This window comes from Vavraia culicis, assembly GCF_000192795.1.
Source record: "Vavraia culicis subsp. floridensis unplaced genomic scaffold supercont1.38, whole genome shotgun sequence".
NCBI lineage: Eukaryota > Fungi > Microsporidia > Pleistophoridae > Vavraia > Vavraia culicis.
The window spans coordinates 3,326-26,054 of record NW_007360641.1 but is presented as its reverse complement, the minus strand read 5'-3'; the positions used below and the strand labels follow the sequence as shown (position 1 = coordinate 26,054).

The following is a 22,729-nucleotide window of genomic DNA, read 5'->3' as shown; positions in this document are numbered from 1 at the left end:
TTTATGATCTTAATGATCTATTCGGTCACCACCGGAGCTCAAAATCAGTGTATTGCAACATGGCCGGGCACTCAACGGTTCTTTATTGCTGCATCAACAACGGTTATTCCGGAGTGGACAGACCGTTTTACAATCGTAAGCAACAAATTTCTACTTGGTACGGTGTTTAATCAATTATATCATCGTTATAATACCGCGCTTTCCGGCAAAATAATACCGATTATGGAACTTTCCCCTAAAGGCTCTTTCTCCACCCGAAATACCGTAAATATAAGTTTGGCGAGCACCAACTCTGGCCATAATGGTTATCTCTCCACAGAGAAACAGTTTTGTAACAGCTATTCTCTGTATAACATGCTCCTATTACGCTATTACTGCCAGACCAATCCTTCTAAAGTACATTCTGAGACCACTTGCCGGTTGTTGGCATGATCGGCCGTTCTTACCGTACAATCATAGCCCGCCAAACCATCGATTTGAGTGTGCACATGTCTGAAGATGCTGTGATTGCAATTCTTTCCGTTGATTATCTCTCCGCTGAGTTCCTGAGTGCATTCCATTATTCTTTATCTATCTTCTAGGAATAGCACCTGCTCACCATATTCTATCAGCTTGTCATAGCACAAAGAAGCCGCGCGGCTGCTTCTGCCCACTCTTGCCCGTGTTCATAAACATCACAAAACATAGACCACAATGGTGCTAGCATGACAATCACTTCCCGTATTATTCACAATATATTAATTTAGCACGTTCCTGTGTTATCATTTGCTGTGACTTTGAGTGTTTTGTCACTTTGCCCAAAAATTGGAGCTATCGCTCCTGTCACTTCGACTTGGTTATCATAAGAACCGTGATGAGCATCAGGATGGACAAAAAAAATGGTGAACGGAGAAATAATGTTCCGAGTATCGGTATGCAGCCGGAGCAGCAGCACTCTCAAGGATACTTTTGTGCATTATTGGTGCAGTACACGAAAGGTGTGCAAGAGCCTAAAAGGTGTATGAAACTGTTTTTGATCATCATTCTGAGCATAGTACTTACCAAAATAGGTGTGCTAGCAGTGCACATTCTCATAATCGATCACAGGAAATTTGAAGTGTGCCGTGTTCGCTATGATGTGGTGCACAGCCCCGAAGCGGTGAGCTTCGACATAAGATCACAGTATTTATGTCCGGTGAACGTGTTATTGACGGGACTGCACGTATCATTTTCCAATAATGGAGAAAATGTGGCAGTGTTGAAAAAAGAGGAAATAATTCTGAGAAAGAACAGAAGATTAAAATTTGATGGCTCCTTGCGAATTGAAAGCGTTAACGGCAGGAGCATGTTTACCGGTGATTCTAAGCTGAATATGGAAGTAGTGATTGATGCTTGGATGCACATGAGAGTGTTTTATGTGTGGTTCAGGAAGCGTGTACGGTTTAGATATGTATTAGGAAATGGACTTAAACAGGAAGGCGTCTACGGTGCGTGCTTAGCTGGGTTACGTATAGAACCGGAATTGATGATCAATTTATACCTGGGTGGTTGTGAACTTGTGCTGCCCAGGTATATGAACATCCGAATGAACGAAATGTCCTTTGGCGCGGTAGTGTTTGATTGTCCTTGCAACCTTGTGGTTGGCAAGTTGTGCGTAACAAACGGTCGGCTGGTTGAACCGGTGATTATCACCTTCTCGTTCAGTAGCTGCACAGACCTGTGGTATTTTCTGATAAATGTGTACAAACTGATGGCAGATGGTGATCTAAAGGAGAGTAGTGGCCTACTTCATATACTAAACGTGAAGGATGAACAGTCACTTGTATGTCAGCAATTTTTTAATGATCTATTAGTGCCTTTTCACAGCATTGTAGCTGTGGTAAGACGTACTAAACGAGAATGGCCGAAATTTGGGTTGAGATTTTATGGTAAAGGCAGGTTTTATACCGTTGCTGTCAATGTGAAGGAATGTAATCCGAAAAACGGAATAGAATACTTTCATGTCCTGTATAACACCAATATCATACCTCTGAATATTGGAGTTGAGAAAGATTATGGGGATGAGAAGAGTGCTGCTGTGAGATCGGCAGCTGTGAAAATGAAGAACGGGCAGGTCATGAAGATAGACGAGAAATGTGCATTAAACGAACCGATTCATGAAAGAAATGTAAAGAATAGCAAAGGTGACAATCATGCAGGTGTTGACTCTGCTCCGAGTGCAGTGGGCAGATATGACAGTGGCCATACAAATGGTAAATCGACTGATACCAAAGGGGCAATAGGGATAGATCGTTTGTGCAAAGTGGAGGTGATAGCTTGCACCCGTGATGGCGCGCGGCTTGCAAATTACGGATCTATACACGCGGAAGCATCTAAAAAGCAGAATTGGTGCGAGAAGGAGGTCCTTGATGGAATATTCGGGACAAGTGTGTTTTTCAAAATTATTGTTGAAATTAAATCATGGAACAATTTACTGCGATATCTGATGGAGAGAAGATCTGTTCTGCTTAAGATCAGAGTTGGCACCGAGAACAACAAGCAGTTTGCCTGTCGCTATGATCTAAAAAATTGGTTATTGTCTGGTCTTGAGAACCATATAATTGAATACGTGCCTCCAATACGTATGCCACTCAAAATGGGAGCACTAACTCTCAGACATAGTGTGGAAATGCGTAAAAACATAATCTTAGTACATTCAACCAGTGTGGATGGTGGTGTGTGCTTAAAATGCTCTGATGATGGCAGCAAAACATTAAAACCTGCGGAAGAAGGACCTGTGAAATGTAACTGTGAGAACGAGTTGATATGGCCGTTCGTGCCTGGACATAGTAAGCGCTTATCGATTGAACTGTTATTTGGAATGTATGAAGCAGATTTTTCTATCAAAAGTGCATTCTTTTATGACGGCGGGCGTATCCGTGCTAGGATAGATTGCTGGACAAAATTCGGGAAGAACAACTTGATGATCGGTGGTGACACGATTAATGATCTGTTGTTCTCTGATGTTGTGATAAACAACGAAAGAATTGATAAATCTGCAGATCAGTTCAGGAAAATGTGCATTTTTTCTTGTAGTAAGGTTCTTGGACATGCCGAACTGCGTATTGCTGGTATTGAAAAGATGATTAGGCTGGTAACATGTGCAGATAAGAGTGTTTTGCAGGCAGGATTTGCGATTAGGAATATAATCAGAATGAGAAATCGTATTTATCTAAAAGCTGTGAGAAATACAAACACATGTGATGTGGCAGCAAAAATATGCATCGATTTCAACCAATCGGAAGTTACATGCAGTCAAGGAAATGTGTATTTGTACGGGCAAAATATTAGTGTTGCACCCGATTTTTCTGTGTTGTTTGCAGTAGATGGAGATTTGTCCTTTTCTTTGTGTGGAAAGTGTAACTGCCACGAATTACTTGAACCTCTGATCAGCAGGCTTACATGGACAAAAGGTAGCTGGCAGGGAGCTAGAAATATGTGTGATGGAAAAATGGATGTAGATCTATCGTTAGATATTTCTGGAAATACTTTCGACTTGGATTTGGGTCTACGTCCTGCCGGGGGCTGCGCGAAGAGGCTCCAAAGTACAGAAAATGCGAAGCAGCTTAACCATTCACTGCCAAGAGATCCCATCATATCATGGCCTGACACAAAGATAAGAACTTATTTCGTCGATAAACGCGGTGATGAACATCCAATCATGTTACTAAGTATTTCTTCATCGTATCTTTGCTGCAATCCATTCGATACGGTGAAGCAAAAGATGTTTTCGCCACAGAATCAGCACAAACCATTGAGAATAATGTTAAAGGTTTTTTCTGGCAATGGATTTCGGCCTAAAGAGGATGCCATGAACCTGCAATGTTCTTTTAATGGACAAACTCGTGCGACTAAAAGCGTAATGATGAACTGTTACTTTCGTAAGTTCTTGTATAAGTACTCACACAAGCAGTTCTTTCTGTTCCAGCTCGTTAAGTTTATCTCTATAAATGGAAGCAAGGCTGTGGAAAAAGGGGATACCTTGTTGAAACTTTCACATTGGAGAATCAACAATGGCTTTGACGCAGCTTTCGTACACGGAAGCGTGCACAATGCGGTCGGTATGTTCCTTGGTTTCATAAGCAGGCTGAATTTAGGTGCGTATCCAAGGATTGCGCGTGTAAGACTACTGGTGAATAACATCAAGGCTCTAGACGTAAAGACGAACGGGATTACGCTTTTTCGTATAGATTTATCGATAGATCATGTATTTGAACTACCAATACGTTATAATACAAGACAAATTGATCATGTGTTTACGGTTCCTGTCAGGTATGAATTGCATACTTCTGAAATGTTTAGTATTGATAAAGGGAATGTTTACACTGCTCAATCAAGTCTAGTTGACTTTTTTAGAACATTAGATTTGCCGATCAAAAAAGGCATTTTAATTCGTTTTGATCGCGAAAACAGAAATTTGACAATAAAAGTGAAACTGCACCCATGGATTACTGTGAATAGACAAAATTTACCATTTGTAGTAGTTTCTGAGTCTAAATTGCGGATGAAGTTGTACGTGTGTACGAAAGCAGGACAATCGACTCTTATATTTTCTGCTCGTAGAACAGACGTATAGGAGCAGGATGATAATCGAAAGCATTTGCCATGTATTCAATTCTGCTAAGACATTGGACAACATTCTAATCCTGATCATCTGAGTAAAAATATTTCAAAGAACTATGTAGCACTATTTTTAGCGCATATTCACGCTGTTTCACAAGGGGACTTCTTCTCTCACGGATGATTCTAAACGTGGAAACTTGCACTAGCTGAGTGGCTGAACAGCAAGAGTTGTGCAGTAATAATCTGCATGTTATGGTAGAACAGTAAGTGTTTTATAGCAAAGTGCAGCAGAAGATAAAGTTAAACCTGAAATTACGTTTTGCTGTTCAACTGTAGATAAAAACACTAAACATGACAATAATGACGCTTTTACGCATCAATGATGGTATTATGGACGTAAAATGGGACATTTGACGAATATCCTGGTTGTATCGTGCATTTACCTTCGTATTTTTTGGCAGCATGTCAGCATGCCGAATAATTATCGAATCAGAATTGCTTCAAGCGTGGTGCGCTGTTGTTCATTCGTTTACATGTTGTGATAGAGAGATGGTCTAATCGCTGGTTAAAGAGGTAGCTTATTTAATGGTAGCACGAAAATGTTATTTTCTACAATAGATGCCAGAATGAGGTAAAATCATGGTGATAATTGATTTACGCAATGGAGCATAACCAAAGTAATATGTAACCTATTGTTTATGGTATCACTCGCTTGATCTCAGTGATATCCAGAAGCTGTGCTGGCAGTTTTTCGATCGTTTGATCTTCAAGGCAGGAGATAGAAGAAGTTACAACGTTCTATTCTAATTTTGATTGACAGAACAGAAAATTTGTGTCCAACGTTTGTGTGTGCAGTTACAAACAAACCGTACTTCGTACTTATACGTCTCTACTACGCAAACAAATGCTGTCCCAAAGAACTATTGGTATTGCGATTTTCTTATCGAATATAATCGTACTGACGGCCTTGATCTCATTCTTCATTGTTCATTACATGATTGTACAGCACGAAAATTTGAAGTTTTGGAGTGATATGCGAGCAACAAATTACACCAAAATACGAAATATGTTCGGAATAAGTAATGCAAACAACGAATTGCAAGTTCTTCTGGTAAAACAGTACCACTGCTACAACAACCAAACGTATAGAAGCCTACTTATTAGAACGCAACACAGTGATATGTGCGGTGATCTAGACGTTATAAATAGACCTTCTGTTTACTTAAGTATCTTTGAGGACGATGATCGCAAAAATACCTTGGTTTACAACCAGCCGATACCACTACGGACCAAGTACTTCAGCAAAATGGAGTCAATCTATCTTTGGAAGATATGGCCATTTTTAGATGTGGCTAGAGTGTATATGATCTATAACAAAGTGTATGAAATACTTGGGAGCGAAGAGCGGGTAAATTACAGTTTACTGTACATCAGTACCGAAAATAAAAGTGTTCGGCTCCACCACTTCAAGAATGATCACAGGAGCCTGCAGAAAGAAACAGTGAAGTTCGAGCTTGATGCGTACAAAATTGTTCTGTGGATTTTGAGTAACTATAGATGGTATTTTTAATGCAAATTGTGGTATACTGGTCGGTTAATGCATGTAGCTGAAGATGTGGCTCGTTGCAACACGTAGATCGAATTATTTAAACACAGTTCAGCATTTATATCCGTATAAAACGTGGGATCTCGGAATCAGCAATTTCTATTTTATCACCACAGGGTGCCTGAGAATATTTAGCTATGGTGTTAAGCGTAATAAATCAGTTAACGCAGTTAGCTTCATCAAAATTATTACCAACAGATGTACAGAAAAACAAACTTGTTCCTACAATTCATGCTATATCGTTGTTCTATCAAGTCATCTATTCCAGGCAATTTCACCTTACGTATGATCCAGGGGCAACATATAATTTACATTCCATTCTGTCTAAAGGTTAAATATCTCAAACGTTATTTATATGAACGTAAAACATGTATTAAAATGTACATTGTGTTATGAATTGGAAACACTAATGAAGAAAATAAACGTCCACAGTTCTCGTTGGTTTATTTAACCTGCTCCTTGTTCTCATCCTTGGCGTGTTTCAAAGAAATGACAATTTCAGGCATTCCAGCATTCATACCATTTTGATTTGCTTGAGGGTTTCCTCCTTCTAAACCAATATCATCGCCACAACAGCTATTCCATAGGACACCTGAGCCTTTGCCTTCTTCGCTACCACCTCCTTGATCACCAGATTTTTTATCATCCTTAGGCTTTTTATCATCCTTGGGTTTTTCCTCATCTTTGGGTTTTTCCTCATCTTCGGGTTTTTCCTCATCTTCGGGTTTTTCCTCGTCTTTAGGCTTTTCCTCGTCTTTAGGCTTTTCCTCGTCTTTAGGCTTCTCCTCATCCTCGGGCTTTTCCTCAGGCTGTTTGTCGTCTTCAGGACCTTTGTTCCCTTGCGAACCTTTATCCTTGTTGGGGTTATCTCCGCCTTCAGATCCTTTGCTATCGGCGGGATCTTCATTCCCGGAGGGTTTACCACCACCGCTACCACCACCACTGCCACCATCTTTCGGTTTTTCCTTTTTCTTATCCTCAGGTGGTTTCTCGTCTTTTTTCTTATTACCTGATGACGAGGACCCGCTCGGATTTGATCCAGACCCTTTATCAGCAGCAGCAGCTAAGTGTGATTCCCATGGTTCATAGGCCAATTCTTTAGGCATATTAGCATGTATAAAAGCAAGTAAGATAAAATAAGGAAGGAAATTCATGTTTAAATACACGATTTGTCTTATATAATTTTTGGATTTTGAAATAAACTAATAAGTTAAGAGAAATCACATGATATCAGGTTTGATTTGCCATCTTTAATACTTCCTGTGAGACATGAATGAAATGCACCAGAACTATTACAAAGATGTTTCAGTTCGGTGGACCAATCGAGATGTACAATTTGTAACGTTTATGTTCAACCAGATTGCTCTACCTTATCATCGGCGGTTCGTGTTTCTGTGATTGCCAACTTACCACGTAAATCATTGCCTCTGGTACTTCTGTGGAACGGTCTTTTACATCGCCGTTCTGATCAGTACTCACCAGTGCTTTCCTTACGCTAGGTCAACATGTAGGGAAGTGTCAAAGACTCGGATACATAATTTGAAGGATGATACAATTACAACCATTTAGTTGCTCAAGTTCTGATTTTACGTTTGATGTCAAAAATGACGCTTGTAGAATCGATGGATGTCAAAAAACTTTCGTATCGGAAAAGACTCTGCAAGATGATAAAGCTTTTTAAGTATGCTAGGTGTTATTTTGATGCGTACGTACGAACTTTGTACCAAATTTTAGGTATTTGATCCTATTACATGAATCCTTGAATCACAACTTTGTATTATACTTCAACATCTTAACATGAATGGATTGTGATTGGAGTAACGATCGTACACTTGATCAGTTTTGTTATGGGATCAAAACTGTATCATAGTCTGGTAGACGGATCAACTCGTGTTGAGAACGTTTTGGCAATAAACAGCGGCATATACCACAAGCACATGGATAGGTATCGTATAATCGATCAATGATACGATTAAAAACAGCACCTGGAGGCGTAATGGGAGAGAATCCTGATCAACTTTTTTCACCACAAACAAATACCATTTAATCCTCATCACCTCTACGCATAGAACATTGATCAGCGTATTGGCAAAAAAAATAACAAAGACATGCATGTCTTTATAAGACCAAATACCGTAGACAAGGAAAAAATGATGAAACTCCAAGCAGTAAATTCTATACCTAGCTCGATTTGGCATAAGTGCAATTTTTATAGGCCAAATTACGAACTTAAAATACTCATTGAGACATTAGCGGTTCATTTCGTTGCTTGTCCTCTTTTCTCAAGCTCTGCTAAGTATTCAAGGAACATTTCACTACTCCTCAATATGAACACTTGTTCAAAAGCTGCTACAAACCTTTTTTAACATCTATGTTTATTGCACAGTCATCTTCTAAATTTAAGTTATCGGTACCGTATTTGAACTCACTTCACGCATGTGTCATATTTGTTCGTGGAGCTAAAAAAATATCACGCTCCCGTTCATTTGTCTTCACTAAGTTTATTTCTTGTTCTTCGTCCTTTATTTGGTTTTCTAGTCTACCGAATAGCACAATCATATAATTTTTATTGTTCCAGAAGTATCACAAACGTTGCAACGTGTTACTACGATTGTTCTGTTTTACTTTTATTTTAGTGTTTGCAGGCGCTTTTTATTCGGTTGTTACCAATTTACCTTTAAACATTAATATAAATACCATTTTTCGACCGCCTATAATATACTCATTAACAATTGTTATAATACATTAACTGCAGTATAACTTACAATGTAGGTTGTATGATACAATATTTACGGTAATATGTTCTTGTATATTTTTGAAATGTGCTTTCCAGCAACTCCCTATCTATTTTTTCGACTAGGAGCAGAAGAAATATCCACAAACCCTTTACCATGTTTATACGGTCTATCTTATCCTTCTAATGATGTCAATAGCTTTGAGATTGACATTATTATAAATTTAGTATGAATATTGCTGTTTTCAGAAATTGCTTCCACAACAAGTAGAGTTTCCTTACATTTCTTCATTAGTCAAAGGATAATGGAAACGATTAAGGTTTTCAGCTGGTCAGGAGAGCAACTTATTCTTCTTGTCGGTAACATTAAGGAGGCAAAAAACTAACTCCTGTGTGTTGAGCGCACTGTAGATATATTTGCAGTTTTTTGATAAACAATCTTCCTGAAAAAAATTGCGCCTTTACGAACCATATAAGAGCCACATGATCAATATGGCATTCTTCGTGAATAATAGAGCTATATTTATTACACCAGTAAAATTTCAAACCACGAGTTCATACCATTTCATAAGAATACCTCCCTCAAGCTGACAAATTATTTTTATCTGTGAATAATAGTCTTCATACAATTACTTTCACTTATCTCTCCGTGTTGCACTCCCAAAAATAGCAGAACAAAAGAATAATTCATTCAAACACAAACCGAATTTGTCAAACACTCAATTCGAGAGTGGTTAGTTGAAGAGCATTCCTCGTATCTAGTAACCGGGCTATTTTTCCCGGCATGTGCGTAATCACTACGTGATAGCAAGTGCACAAAAAACTATTTAAAGATCAAAAAATGCTATTCCATGTACAAAGCTGCTTTTCGGAAGTTTTTCTGGTCCGTTGTGATTATGTTGCTTCTTTACGCTCTGGTTTATCTTATACGGACATATTACATAATCGTACAAATCAACCAAATAATCCTCGACAAAATGGACACTGGATTCGATAAATTTCAATCTACCTGGAACTCATCGCCAGTTAGCGAGAGAAAGTTCATAGTCGTACTCTACACAGACAAAAAAGAAAAATGTATAATATTTGGAACGATAGATAGTGCTAAATGGGCAAATCACGGCGGAATCATCTACAATAATTATCATACAACAATGAACTCACTATTAGCCTACAAAGAAGAGCTTGCAGCATTGTACAAACTAGTTCCAGTATGGATATCAAAACGATTCCACACACCATGGAACGAATATGTTAATACCTTGGATGTCATATGCTATTACCTAAAAAATTTGCCAGAAGATAATAGTGTTAAACATTGTAATTGCATTTTTGGCAACCACGGAAAAATAGTAGTGACACAAATATTAATGCGAATAGCCGAGGGAAAAAATACATGCAAAACTCTAATGGATCACACGATTGATTTTGGTAATAGAGTTGATGATCTTGCCGACAAAGCATTGTTTTATTTTTTCTTGCAGCTTTTTCAGCGGAATTTCTTGGTACGTGTAAGACCAAGTACAAATGAGTAAGCAAGATGAGAATGATGTTCTATATATTTTCAAAGGTGAGTTTTAGTTAAAGTTGCGACATGTTATTTTCCACTGATTACATCACGCTGCTCAAGTTGGGTGTTCCTCTAGTGTATTGGCACCGATTAAACTATCGATTCTTTGTCCATGGCGAAGCCGTCTGTAACCAGAAATCGCTATCAGCTAGCTTGGTATACGTAGTTTGCAAATTTTGACGAGTGCACAACAAAGAGGCTGTTCTATCGTATGTTACACGCTAAATCTCCGTGTTGAATAGAACCATAGTAAACAACATTACAGCTCTGTCTTAAATCAACACTCAAAGTTAATTAAACAAATTACATATAACATAATTAATTTATTATTTAGATTACTGCATGTTTACCAGCACTAAGGAAGTAGATTTATGACTAAATGACACGTTGCGTGTTATTATAGCACCGATAGCTTATCCAGTAAATTTATAATCTGTGAAATGCATTCGGTACATGAGCGATTTTGTGGTTCTACACAGTGTGTCTTTACGTATCACTAAGTTTATTTGGCACAGAGAATATTGGGCTTGGTATTAAATGTCCTAAAAGTTTGGCAATCGAGCATGTGATTGGGCACAAATCTCTGCAACTTTATTGCTTGTACAAGTTTCCTAAAACTTACATTGTGACCTTTTAACAATATTACGTTGTTTTGAGATCAGGAGACATACCTTTGACAGAAAAGAATGCATAGTTGCACATTTTTTCTTGTCTCTTCCTTTGTTCAACCTTCTCGTTGTTTTTATAAAAATTTTCTATCGTTGTGATCCAAAGACCGGTAGGCCATAGTAGGCGATCTGTGCATCCTGAGAGCTTGTTTGCGTGTGGTGACATAAATAAACTCTAAAAACATCTTACCGATTAAACGCGAGCTATAGAAGAAAATTGTAGAGCAATACACGTATTGCCAACAAATTTGCCGAGATATTCTTTTGTTATTATAGGTAAATTTTTTATAGGTGCACATCCATACGGGCCTTATTTAATGTTATGAGCGGGTCATTTCCAATTTCTACCTTCTCATTATGTTGTACTCAGTGGATTACAAATTGATAGAGGGAGCATCACGGAGACACAGATCAGCAGAATAAAGCACAGATTAAGCCCATTGAAGTAATAAGAGTCAAAATAACATAGGTTGGCTATTTTTCTTGTTTCGTCTTATACTATGGATAAGCAAGAAATACGAACATTTGCACATCACGAATTTCTGGGATAGACTAAATATCACTGCATTTTAATGTATCCTGCATGTCTACAGGTGTGATTTCGTTCTTACTAGACTGTGGAGGCAAAAATACATGCATATAAAAAAAATAAAAGGGTACGCCTAAAAAATAGCGGGATGGTGAAACGCACTAAAACACCTGAACCAGGCGAATACCTGTCTAAGGAATTTGATTATACCAAGCTTACAAAGGATCAACTGAGAAAAATACTGTCTGAGCAGGGTGTTACAGTCATGGAAAACAAGCTGAAAACAGAGCTTTTGCAAATGTACAAGAATACGATACACGATAAGATTGATGAAATAAAGAAAAAGATGGGAAATGTAAAGGCTGATAGCAAGGGTATTGAGGTGGTGGAGAGCGATGCTAACAATTTCTCTACAGAAAATCCGTTTCAGTCACCGAAAAAAAATGAAAAAAAGGAGGGAGATTTGGGCAGAAGAACACCAGTAAGAAACTTGAATGTGGAAAAAGAATCAGATTTTCGTACGCCAGCAAGGATACGCAACATTTATAACTCCTTTGATGTGCCAAAGGCTGCGAGTGAAAGAAAAGCGCGAAGAGTAAGTCTTGTCGGTAGTGAAACAGTAAATGAAGAGCGAGATTCGAGCCTGTTGTATCGCACAGCCAAGGAAAGTATAAAAAGACACCTTGATAGACAAGGTCTATCGCATGCTCAGGATAAAACACCCACAAAATCGCCGGTACGAGGCGTTCATAAGACACTATTCTCACCTAGTGATGTGAGACAGCCTGTAAGTGTTCGAGAAAGATCGAGAGGTCACAGTTTGAGGATATTTTCTGTGATATTTTTACCTCTCTTCGCAGTTTTTTTCTTTTATTTGAAATGTTTGGTGCCTTACTGCACCGATGGTAAGAAGTGTTGTATAAGACTGCCAAAAAACACATTTTTAGACGAAAAGGGGCAACTCAGATGCTCCAGGGGATACATGCTGCAGAAAAACCTTTTGTTCCCAAATAAAGCTGTCAGAGACATTTCGCAGAGCGACAATCCTGACGAGATCGTACGTTATCTGCGGAAAACCAGCACTGAATTTTATTACGGCCTGAGACGTAGTAAACTGATCAAGCTCAGCATTAACGAAGAACTGAAGAGGCGGATCTTAGGGTATGGGGATGTTAGAACCACTGACAATTTGATGTTCTTCTCGAAGAAACGAATATTTTCGCCATCTATTCTAATCAAATCGTTGTATAACAGACATTTTTATACCATGGTGTTTGCAGTTTTCGCTATCGTGGTGATATTCTACGTCATTAATTTTTATAAACAACTGAGGATAAAAGGCAATTACGACAAGGTTGTCGACATGTTGAGGTTGCAGAAAAAGAACAGCACACGATTTCAGGTAAATCCCTTTTTGTTCGAAGAACAGATAGTGGGGCACTCGGGTTTGCAGCCGCAAGATTTTCTGAATGTAAAAAGGCTCCTGGAAATGAACACGAACGTAACGATATTTAATATGTCGGTGAGTGGGCGAAGTGCGAAAGCGTATGAATGGTTGGGCGAGATTGGTACGTCGTAAATAAAGCTGCTTTATATCCACCAATCTGTTCATGTTCAGTGCGTGATGCCCGTATGGATCGGGCGCATTGCGCCACTTTGGTTTGTTATCAAACATTGTCTTGAGAGAATATTAAAACAAGGATGGCAAAGATAAACAAATGGACGACGATGTGACGTTCAAGATAAACAAAGAGCTGTTGGAGCTGCAGGATCAGCTGAAGACCAACATCAAGAGTGAAGTGGACAGGACGTCTAAGTTGAAGCAATTGTCGAAAAAGACTAAAGGACTGGAAAAGAGAGGTGGAATGTTTAAGAAGAAAGCGGCTGAGGTAGAACAAAAGATGTGGTGGAAGAGTGCAAAGTATTGGATCGTTATAGGTGTAATCATTTTTGTGATATTGCTGGTGATTTATAAACTTTTCTTTAAATAGGTTGTTCTTTGTTGGATCGGCGTGTATTAACCTTTGCCCTACGATGTCAGCCAAAATGTGTGATCCAGCTCGCGCAATGATCACAACTTGCAAGTATTACAGGTCGTTACTCAATGCCCTCGTTAACTATGTCACATGTTGGCAGTGAAGTACTTTAAGCATAATTGATCGTTGTGTCACGAGTGTAATTCTTGGCGGTATGTGCAGAACAGTTTTATGAGATAATACTACAGCAGAAGATGGTTTAAACGAGTTGAACTTACCTGCACACCTGAACGACGCTTCCTTTATGAAGCCGTTGGGCTAATTTCGTTGCCGTAATTTTGAACTGAAGTGGGCTTATCCATGCTTTTTACAATTTTTCAGATATTAGCGCAGCAAGGCCTCTTTCCTGGTCACAAGGTAGCTTGCACCTCTGTATCATTACCTTCGCCATGATGCCACTTCGTGAACCGAGAACCTACACGTGTGAAATGAACATATGTTTGCACATAAACACACCCGGCATTGCACAAAAATGATCTGCCTGTGCCTATTCACGAATTTGTATCGAAATCTGTCAACTGACCGTTTTTGTTTTATTATGCTGGAACACTGAGTTTGTACCAACCTTCTTTTTCTAAAAGTCGTTGATTTACCTTCTCACATATCATAGCATACATTCTCGTCTTGCGGCATCCTTCACACTTTCACGAGAGTCTTGATTCGCTCATTTAAAGTAATTAGTACGATGTGAGTAAGAAATTACGGTATAAATATGAAAATTGATCGCTCATAAATTAACCATACAAAGATTTTTAGCTATCTATCACAAACGTAAAACACTATTATGCATGTAATTTTTCTTACGCATCCATATGAATGCTCGAAGATACTACGGAGGCATATGCTTGTCGTAATGAGCAATGGCTGCTTTATTTAGGATCATTTGTTAAGTATTGTTTCCAACAGCCTTCTCCTCAGAAAAAAATGCAGTTTGACTGCAGCCGGCATCAATTTGGAAGAAAATCCATCGCATACCATTGTGCCGTAGTGATTCTTCCTATACTTTAAGATTTTTTCTACGATTCTATGGAACCTCTTGAAATCACTGCACTCGTTCTTGTAAATGTTACGCTCCTGCAAAAAGCTGATTGGTATTCTTTTGTTCAGATGTTTCTCAATCTTTTTCTTTGAAATTTTCATACGTGCAACCCGCACTTCTCGGCTGTGGATGGCCTGGCACAGTCGGCTGTGCTTGCACAATCTTCTAGGACAACTCTCTATTTTCATCGCCACTAAGTAAATCATATTGTTGCACAACATCCTCGGGTGTTGTAGCACAACGCTCTGTTTTTGTTATAACACCAGATTCATGAAACATGATATTTTGCAAGTTTCTATTGATCAGTTTATTTGTGTCGAACTTCATTGGTTTTAACAATAAAAAAAGTATTATTTGCCTTTGAAGAAACCTGCTTTAATATCAAGGGGGATTTACAAGGTTGAATATAACGTAAAACACTACCAAGGTTGAGTGATTAAGGACTGTGCAATTTGTTGAGCAGAAAACTTGCGGTTCAAATCATCTCTCATGCCTCCAAAACGCTTTGTAGCAGATATCTGTTTTGAAACTGACCGTGCCAATGATATTCGAGAGAACGAATATTGTGATTTGTATGTAATAAAGAACGGAACAATAATATATGAGCAGTCTTTTACTAAGAATAAGGAAAATGTCTTGAAAGACTTCAAAAATGGTTGTGCCTTGGAGTTTAAAAATATGAACAAATGCCATTATCACAATGTCTTCATCGATACGGAATAACCTATGTGTAATACGAGTGTTATGCGTAGTAACTGATGTGAAAATGCAATTTTGGGTAGTTGCACGTACTACGTCGCCGTGTAATTATTTTTTAAACGTAAATGAGCGCTAAGAGATAAACTGATTAGAAATTTGGCCCATAAACCGAATAATGCCGTATAAATGCACAGGAATATGACAACTCGTATGTTTCGATTTGCAATCTTTCTCTCATCGCTGCGTTCTATTTTTAGCCATTGACGATAATTTTGGCAAAATATCAATTTAATTCGCTACATGGTGGCGACTACGCGCATCTATGACATACTCGCTTCTGCCTACGTCTTAAAGATAGGAGGTTTATTTTGATTGGATATTGACCGTGCTTGGAAAGTGCAGAATGAGAGGTAAAAACAATTCTTTCTGTAAACTAGGATGATTGAATTATGTCATCGGTATTTGAACAAATCATTCGCTTGATTACTGATTAAATTTATAGAACATACTTCCACAAACAAAGCATCGTGTAAATCGTGGCATGTGTCTTACTAGCAAGGTCTTACTTCTCAGTACAAGCCAATTCATTAGACTCCTACGATGCTTGGTGCTCTCTGACGTGTGCGGTTTTGGCTCCTCTGCTTGATATCCTCTATCTGTGTACGATGTCAACAATTATGACATATAAAGGATGTCATTAGACGGCAGAAAATTGTGAGCGGACTTGTGGAGTAATGTCGACACGCCATGAAGAAAATATGTTTAAGCGGGAAGAAGTTTCACGATGATGTAGCTTTTTAGTGTTGTGGGTCAGGCATTTAGTTATTGAAGGAAGAACAGCATCGGTAATAAATAATGACGTAGTACAGAAGTGGAATAAGTGCCTCTCGAGAAGAAGTTTATTGGAATAAACAGCTATTTTATCGACCTACCCATCACAAAAAACGGTCCTAGAACGATATGTCCGTAGAAGAGTAGTGCTTTCCAAACAGCTATTGTTTTTTTCATATTCATCAGCACGAAAGGCATCGAATAGTAAAAAAATATGAGATTAAAAGTCACAATATTGAAAATATGTGCCATTGTTTCTGGTGTGTGTGCACATATGAATGTTTTCACCCGCTTCAAAGGCATAATAATCAGGCCAATGGATAAAAACAGGAAGAAAAAAGATAAATTTGTGCCGTGCCACAGTGAGGAGTACAAAAAAGTTATCATACTTGCACGAAATTTTCCATATGTCTTTGCAGGAACAAATATAGCTTCTTTTAACCATTTGTGTACATAGATATTCCAGTTATCGGTGTATCCCTTGAAATCCTGACTAGTCTCTACGTTCCAAACGTTAACGTTCCTTACATTCGGAAAACCATGTAAATTACAACAAAGTTCAGAGACTGTCCAGACAAAATAGTATTTTGCCTTGAATCCATATAATGAAACAATCAAATGCGGGATTCTTAAGAAAATTCTTTGGTTAACAATCCCCAATACGGGTGCTATTATTGGCAGCACAAGGTATGCTGCCATATAGATTAGGCACTGAATTGCTAAACACGTGTTGACGAATAGATTTATATGGCTTTGGAAATGATTTTTAACCATATTCACCAATCTGTGCCTATAATCTGAACTAGTTGTTTCATTTGCCGTTTGAGTACGATTCAAAACTTCGTTTTCTTTGCTTATCTGCTTTTTCAGTATTCTTTGTTCGTTTTTTTTAAGATTTTTGTAATCATTGAGGCTGAAAGCAGGACCGGCCAGAACACATGGAATGCTGAATAAATATTCACATATTTGGCCAAACGTATCTTTCGTCCAATTTATTTCCGAGTTTACGTAATAAAATTTGATTGAAAGTATCATTAATGGCCCGGCAATTGTTACTCCGTCTTCCAAAAATCTGTTGAATACCTGCAGAATTATCAGATTGAGAACGAGCACAGCAGCTTTTTTTCTTTCCACCTCTATTAGTAACAGAAGAATTATTAAGTTCATTAGTATATATAAGTTGAAAAATATCACAGATTTCAGACCAAATGCAACAAACAGAATGCAGTTAGCGAAAACTGAGTTGTAGTTACGCTTCTTCTTGAGTGCATAGCTAAATATAATCTGCAATATAACTGCTAAAGCATACCTCATTTGTTCGAGTTCGATGTTCATCATGCAGAAGGATATAATACGATGGTTTTTATAAAAAAATTGATCATCGAATGTTATTTGCTTCATATGGGAAGTAAATAGTTTTTCAGCTTCTGATCAAAATATTAGTTTATATTGGTTCTTATATATCTGAAATCAAATCATCTATTATAATAATGAGTACTTCCTATTTAATCACAGTTTTGTGCAAAATTTTTTCGTTAAAATGTGCTTTATACCAGCGAAAAATGACTTACTGTAAGTTTTGACATTTAATGCAATGTAATTCTATACGATGAGCTTTTATCCTAGGCTAATCTTCCTTTTAACTATTATAACCTATCAGATCCATTCAATCCAAAAAAACGATGATTTGACCACTTTTTTGAATTGAAATGCGTTAAGTTTGAATACTTTAATTGGAAAAATTTTAACAGAGAACTTTTATGTTGTAAATAGTTTTCACAATACTTTAATGATAGAATTTCTGTATGTCCTGGTTTGGAACGTACTCACCTGATAGAAGAATACGAAGCAGAAACTCTGCTCGTCTTGCAGCCAAAAATACGTCAATTTTCGATTATTACACGATTTTAGTTTAGAATAGGGCTATTATTAGAAAATTCAGAGTCAGTTGTTCAAAACACTCGAAGTAAGACAGAAAAACAACAACTCTAAATGTAAGTAAAAAATACGAAATGAAAGGTATTTAGTAAGAGAGTACTACAATGTCTTTTACATATTCTGTGCTATAATCAATAGACAGATGATAATTGAAACGTATGACGTTAAATTGGCTAAAAAACATGAATATTAGACATAATGTAATTTATGAATTAGAGTAAGAAATATTGCTCGGTTACATTTTTTATACAGAATAAAATTGTATTTTATACACTTGCTCATTTTCGCAGGCTATTCGGTGTTTGAATAGTTTCAACCTTCACGAAACAATAATTAACGTGAAGTACATTTTATTAATACCCGAATACAAGTAACCGAATGAGGTGTAACCTTCAAGACTTTGAACATAATAAATTTCACAACTTGAAATATTATGTTTTGTCTAGTGCGTGACCAACGCTTTCTTTCTATACCGAGATATTCGTATTTCTGCAGCATAAACCCAAATAATATTTACCATTCGTAAAAATTCTAACCAACAAATCGCGAAAATAGTGTTGCACAATGTCATGTTGACCCTTATGTACGGTTTAACATAATAGTCAATCATTTTTCTTTTGATTGACAGGAACGTTTTTCACATACTGTTCATTCATAAAACCATTATTTAGAATTTCTCCACAGTTTGGTCGTCAACAAGACACATACTCCATTATTTACGTACACCTACACCAGTGCTCGGGGTTTAAGTAACAGAACCAGTATTTTCTTATGTGTTTATCTACAGTTCAACCGCGGATATTACAAAAATGTACATGCTATGAGCAATTCTTCCCGGAACAAATTAGTGGTGATACTCTCGATCAAATGACCTTCATAAAGAAGACAATGATAGCTACGTTTTTCAAGTAATGGGAAAAAAAATGATTTACTTTGCATTGCAAATAAGCCGCTGTGTTTTTTGTGGTTTGTTAGCGTCAATTTTAATCAAGCATTATTCATTTTTTTGCCAATAGTCCACCGTAAAACACTTTACTGTTATAATGATTCTGTTGTTTTTTGTATGAATGTTTACAAACTGTGATTAATTTCATTTACGATCGAATGACAAAAAGTGTAATTGATCTGAACGAATAAACGTTGGTGACGTGATTTTTTCACCAAAATGGCCGTCAAACCAGAAACATCCTTGTTTCTTATAAATTTGGCTAAAAATGATACACATACCATCTAATATTCGTGAAATATCTCACCTTGGTGAGTTAGCATTCAGAACGGCTTCTTTTACCATTGATTCATCGACCAAGAACATCCTACGATCAAAAACAGATTTCGTTTACTTGCCGTACTAATCACAAAACATATACAGTACGATAGGCATTGAAAAATAGCTAGTATCAAATTATTTAATTGACCGTCACTGTGAAATATTTGACAAAGGCATTTTCTGTCGCACTATTTATAAAGATGAAGCAAACGAAAATACAACAATCTAAGAATGTCTTTGGATTCAGAACATTCCACATCAGCCTTAAAAACTGCTTTAACTCTAAATATTGCAATAACAAAGAGAAAGCTACAAAAAATGGTTGATCGACCTAACTCACCCCACAACAACTCAAACAGAGCTTATGTTCCCATTTTTTGGTAAAAACTGAGCTCTGAAATTTGTCATGGTAAAAATTTTTCGATATCAGACGACGTAACATAGTGCATAAGTAAATGAACATATCCAATGGACTAGCACCTTCTTTTCTGTAACAACTGGCATCATTGTTTGGTGATGTTCTTTGAAACTGATCTCTTTTGCCTTGTTTTAGTTTAGGTATAAATATTCACAATATTTACAAAACATTGGAAAATGGCTACAAAGCAACCGGATATCTATGATTTGGCATTTCAATCGGACGAGACAGAAGATTTGTTCGACGAATCGGAAGTCGAACAGCTCTCGCAAACAGACGTAGATCTTTACTTGGCAGAACAGCACGACAGAATGGTTATATCTAACGCGGTTTATTTGGTATACAGTCCACCTCCAGAATTAAATGATCCAGAAGCTGAAGAAAGGAGAAGAAAACGCAGACGAGAGCGTAATCGAAGATATAGACAAAGAAAAAAAAACAGAAAAAAAGCGGCAGCAAGTGTTAGTCTCCGTACAAACACATCTGATGTTATTAAGCAAGCAAATGAGTATCCAAAATAAAGTAAGATGCGAAATAACATTGAACAAATGTGAAGATGGAAAAAATAAATGATTAACAGCTTTGAATTGGCTTCAGAACCTACACTTAATAAGTATTCATCGTAAACAAATATCAATTTTACTTGTAAATTACTTTCCATTTCACACGGTCATACCATGAAATACTCATCACCAAGGGTACTATGTTATCTCTTTTACAACATATTGGTTCTTTCTAAAGAAGATATTAAATTACATTGCACTCACTTAGCCACCTCAGCATTCTCTTCCTGATGTACCAATACATCATTAGTTTGGGTATCTCTTGGTTTTAACTGTACTAAATTATGACATTGTCCCGCAAAATGCACTGTTCATAAAAGGCAACTCTCTAATGGAGCAATTTAGTCCATGAGGTAGTCTATGCTGGATACCATGGGATTACATGTCTTTACATGTTTTTATGTATTTCTGAAGCTCAGCAAACCAAACTTACGAATTAACGCTTCCCGATCATCACATGTTCGCTATAGCTCTAAACAAGACAGAGCAGCAATATGCTTTCATTAAATTGGCCTTGATCGAATCTGTGCACCATCGTATACATGATAATCACAAGGGATGACGAGCATGAGAGTTTGCAATTGGCCTTTACACAGATTGTGACTCATGTCTACTTCTCCACCAAGCCTGCATCGATTAAATGGTCTTGCTACAAGGAAGAGTTTGGACACCAGGTTACAGAAATAGAGCATGCTAATCTCGCATCTAGCCATTCGTGGCAAACACTTTTATAAGTCAAATATTTATTTTGGAGGAGATTACAGGAAAATTGTGGTACATTCACTATTCATCGTGCAGCTACGTTCCTTTATATTTGAAAAAATTCGCACTTAAACTGATTGGTAAAATTACTGTTTTTGGTATGGTAAAAAATTTTGAGTACAAGACTTACTAATAGTGCGTGCATAATAAGAACTTTGGATGAATAAGTACATTATTATAAATGCATTAAATGGTTATTTTATTGCTAGAAAGTCCACTGATGCAATTTTCATTATCTAAAAACAACTTCTTGATCTTTCATTAAAGGAAAATTGTGGACAATAGCTTACGAACATTCCATTTATTAGTAGACTTGTCATACCAGCTTGACGTTCTCGGGCTACCCGTCCTTTTTAGCATCTCAAAAAATAAGCTACTTTTATGGTATATTTTATTTCAAACCCCACCATCCTTTGCATCTCATAAAATGTTGTTGTTGTACATTTTGTTTAGCTATTTTCTGTGCAGTATTCAGAGTTTTCCCAAGAAGAAACGGTGTTGCTCTACACACAATAAACAAGTCGAAAAAAAAAGATACATTATTTCGCGAAGAATCAAATCCGTCTATGAAATCTGTGACGGACATGAAAATAAAAGATATGAAAGGTATAATGATAGATAAAACACCAATAAAAGCTAAAAATGGTCAATTGATAGCTGATATGGAAAGTTCTATACCAAGAGAGAACCTATCACCAAAAATAAGTCAGCCCAAAGATACTCGATCTCCTATACTTTCAGGTTCAAATTGCATTGTTCCTGCGAGTACGACAAAGGAGAATGATGTTAGACAGTCACACGATTGTAAGTTGAAGATTGATGGTTCATCATCACATGAACCTAAAGATGTAACTCAGACAAAAGTGTATGGTAATATTCAGAATAATGCAATGTCCACGGGTAATTGTCCCTTTACCAAGAAGTTAAGTGGAGATTCTGTAGAAAAAACAGCAAATCAGAATACAGCCGCAAACGCTATCTACAGAATGCAGCTCCTTCATGTCATGGGATGGTGTTAAGACCAAGACCGCCAAAGAAAACTTTACCAACTGCGCATAGACCTGCCAAAAAAACTATGAAGAATGAGTTGGAGCTTGACCAACAATGCGACTCTACTTTAATGAGTGAGCCGAACATTCATGATCCTACCACAAACAGCGACAAGGAGATGAAAAAAACACAAATAATACAAAATATAAATCCTAGCTCATTGATGTCTTTAGTTCAACTAAGTGAAACCGTTGTAGATAATGATAGAGGAATTGAGAGGGTAAACTCACAAAATTGTAGCGAGAAAAACAAAAAAGGAGCACAGTCTTTAGACGAAGAGAAATCACAACATCATGGCTCAGCAAAACAAAGCGTAATTCAGAATGATACACAACATTTGTTAAGTGACAGCTCTGCCACAGGTATACCTCATCCCAAAACTACGAATACCGCTGCAATTGATCAAACATTGTGTTGGGATGATTTTTCAGATCAGAC

The 22,729-nt window shown here is 37.3% G+C and overlaps 14 protein-coding genes across 14 annotated transcripts; 9 read left to right on the top strand and 5 right to left on the bottom strand.

The window, feature by feature from the left end:
• Positions 1-3: 3 nt before the first annotated feature.
• Positions 4-432, top strand: VCUG_01970 (uncharacterized protein; the record flags this gene model as incomplete). Its single annotated transcript, XM_008076794.1, has 1 exon — positions 4-432. The coding sequence occupies one exon, from the start codon at positions 4-6 to the stop codon at positions 430-432; it is 429 nt and encodes a 142-aa protein (XP_008074985.1).
• A 433-nt stretch (positions 433-865) lies between these two features.
• Positions 866-4,594, top strand: VCUG_01969 (uncharacterized protein; the record flags this gene model as incomplete). The annotated part of the gene is made up of 1 exon (XM_008076793.1): positions 866-4,594. One exon carries the CDS (start codon positions 866-868, stop codon positions 4,592-4,594), a length of 3,729 nt encoding a protein of 1,242 aa, XP_008074984.1.
• Positions 4,595-5,485: 891 nt separating this feature from the next.
• On the top strand, positions 5,486-6,151 carry VCUG_01968 (uncharacterized protein; the record flags this gene model as incomplete). Its single annotated transcript, XM_008076792.1, has 1 exon — positions 5,486-6,151. The coding sequence occupies one exon, from the start codon at positions 5,486-5,488 to the stop codon at positions 6,149-6,151; it is 666 nt and encodes a 221-aa protein (XP_008074983.1).
• Positions 6,152-6,613: 462 nt separating this feature from the next.
• Positions 6,614-7,341, bottom strand: VCUG_01967 (uncharacterized protein; the record flags this gene model as incomplete). The annotated part of the gene is made up of 1 exon (XM_008076791.1): positions 6,614-7,341. The coding sequence occupies one exon, from the start codon at positions 7,339-7,341 to the stop codon at positions 6,631-6,633; it is 711 nt and encodes a 236-aa protein (XP_008074982.1). The 3' UTR covers positions 6,614-6,630.
• A 729-nt stretch (positions 7,342-8,070) lies between these two features.
• VCUG_01966 (uncharacterized protein) lies at positions 8,071-8,385 on the bottom strand (the record flags this gene model as incomplete). Its single annotated transcript, XM_008076790.1, has 1 exon — positions 8,071-8,385. The coding sequence occupies one exon, from the start codon at positions 8,383-8,385 to the stop codon at positions 8,071-8,073; it is 315 nt and encodes a 104-aa protein (XP_008074981.1).
• A 1,387-nt stretch (positions 8,386-9,772) lies between these two features.
• VCUG_01965 (uncharacterized protein) lies at positions 9,773-10,456 on the top strand (the record flags this gene model as incomplete). Its single annotated transcript, XM_008076789.1, has 1 exon — positions 9,773-10,456. The coding sequence occupies one exon, from the start codon at positions 9,773-9,775 to the stop codon at positions 10,454-10,456; it is 684 nt and encodes a 227-aa protein (XP_008074980.1).
• Positions 10,457-11,233: 777 nt separating this feature from the next.
• Positions 11,234-11,458, bottom strand: VCUG_01964 (uncharacterized protein; the record flags this gene model as incomplete). The annotated part of the gene is made up of 1 exon (XM_008076788.1): positions 11,234-11,458. The coding sequence occupies one exon, from the start codon at positions 11,456-11,458 to the stop codon at positions 11,234-11,236; it is 225 nt and encodes a 74-aa protein (XP_008074979.1).
• Positions 11,459-11,836: 378 nt separating this feature from the next.
• On the top strand, positions 11,837-13,290 carry VCUG_01963 (uncharacterized protein; the record flags this gene model as incomplete). The annotated part of the gene is made up of 1 exon (XM_008076787.1): positions 11,837-13,290. One exon carries the CDS (start codon positions 11,837-11,839, stop codon positions 13,265-13,267), a length of 1,431 nt encoding a protein of 476 aa, XP_008074978.1. The 3' UTR covers positions 13,268-13,290.
• A 13-nt stretch (positions 13,291-13,303) lies between these two features.
• On the top strand, positions 13,304-13,679 carry VCUG_01962 (uncharacterized protein; the record flags this gene model as incomplete). The annotated part of the gene is made up of 1 exon (XM_008076786.1): positions 13,304-13,679. The coding sequence occupies exon 1, from the start codon at positions 13,407-13,409 to the stop codon at positions 13,677-13,679; it is 273 nt and encodes a 90-aa protein (XP_008074977.1). The 5' UTR covers positions 13,304-13,406.
• Positions 13,680-14,603: 924 nt separating this feature from the next.
• VCUG_01961 (uncharacterized protein) lies at positions 14,604-14,984 on the bottom strand (the record flags this gene model as incomplete). The annotated part of the gene is made up of 1 exon (XM_008076785.1): positions 14,604-14,984. The coding sequence occupies one exon, from the start codon at positions 14,982-14,984 to the stop codon at positions 14,604-14,606; it is 381 nt and encodes a 126-aa protein (XP_008074976.1).
• A 1,393-nt stretch (positions 14,985-16,377) lies between these two features.
• VCUG_01960 (uncharacterized protein) lies at positions 16,378-17,694 on the bottom strand (the record flags this gene model as incomplete). The annotated part of the gene is made up of 1 exon (XM_008076784.1): positions 16,378-17,694. One exon carries the CDS (start codon positions 17,692-17,694, stop codon positions 16,378-16,380), a length of 1,317 nt encoding a protein of 438 aa, XP_008074975.1.
• Positions 17,695-20,092: 2,398 nt separating this feature from the next.
• Positions 20,093-20,498, top strand: VCUG_01959 (uncharacterized protein; the record flags this gene model as incomplete). The annotated part of the gene is made up of 1 exon (XM_008076783.1): positions 20,093-20,498. The coding sequence occupies one exon, from the start codon at positions 20,093-20,095 to the stop codon at positions 20,435-20,437; it is 345 nt and encodes a 114-aa protein (XP_008074974.1). The 3' UTR covers positions 20,438-20,498.
• A 1,309-nt stretch (positions 20,499-21,807) lies between these two features.
• On the top strand, positions 21,808-22,260 carry VCUG_01958 (uncharacterized protein; the record flags this gene model as incomplete). Its single annotated transcript, XM_008076779.1, has 1 exon — positions 21,808-22,260. One exon carries the CDS (start codon positions 21,808-21,810, stop codon positions 22,258-22,260), a length of 453 nt encoding a protein of 150 aa, XP_008074970.1.
• On the top strand, positions 22,251-22,727 carry VCUG_01957 (uncharacterized protein; the record flags this gene model as incomplete). Its single annotated transcript, XM_008076782.1, has 1 exon — positions 22,251-22,727. A coding segment is annotated over one exon (477 nt), but the record flags the coding sequence as incomplete, so codon positions are not given.
• Between the last annotated feature and the right edge of the window lie 2 nt (positions 22,728-22,729).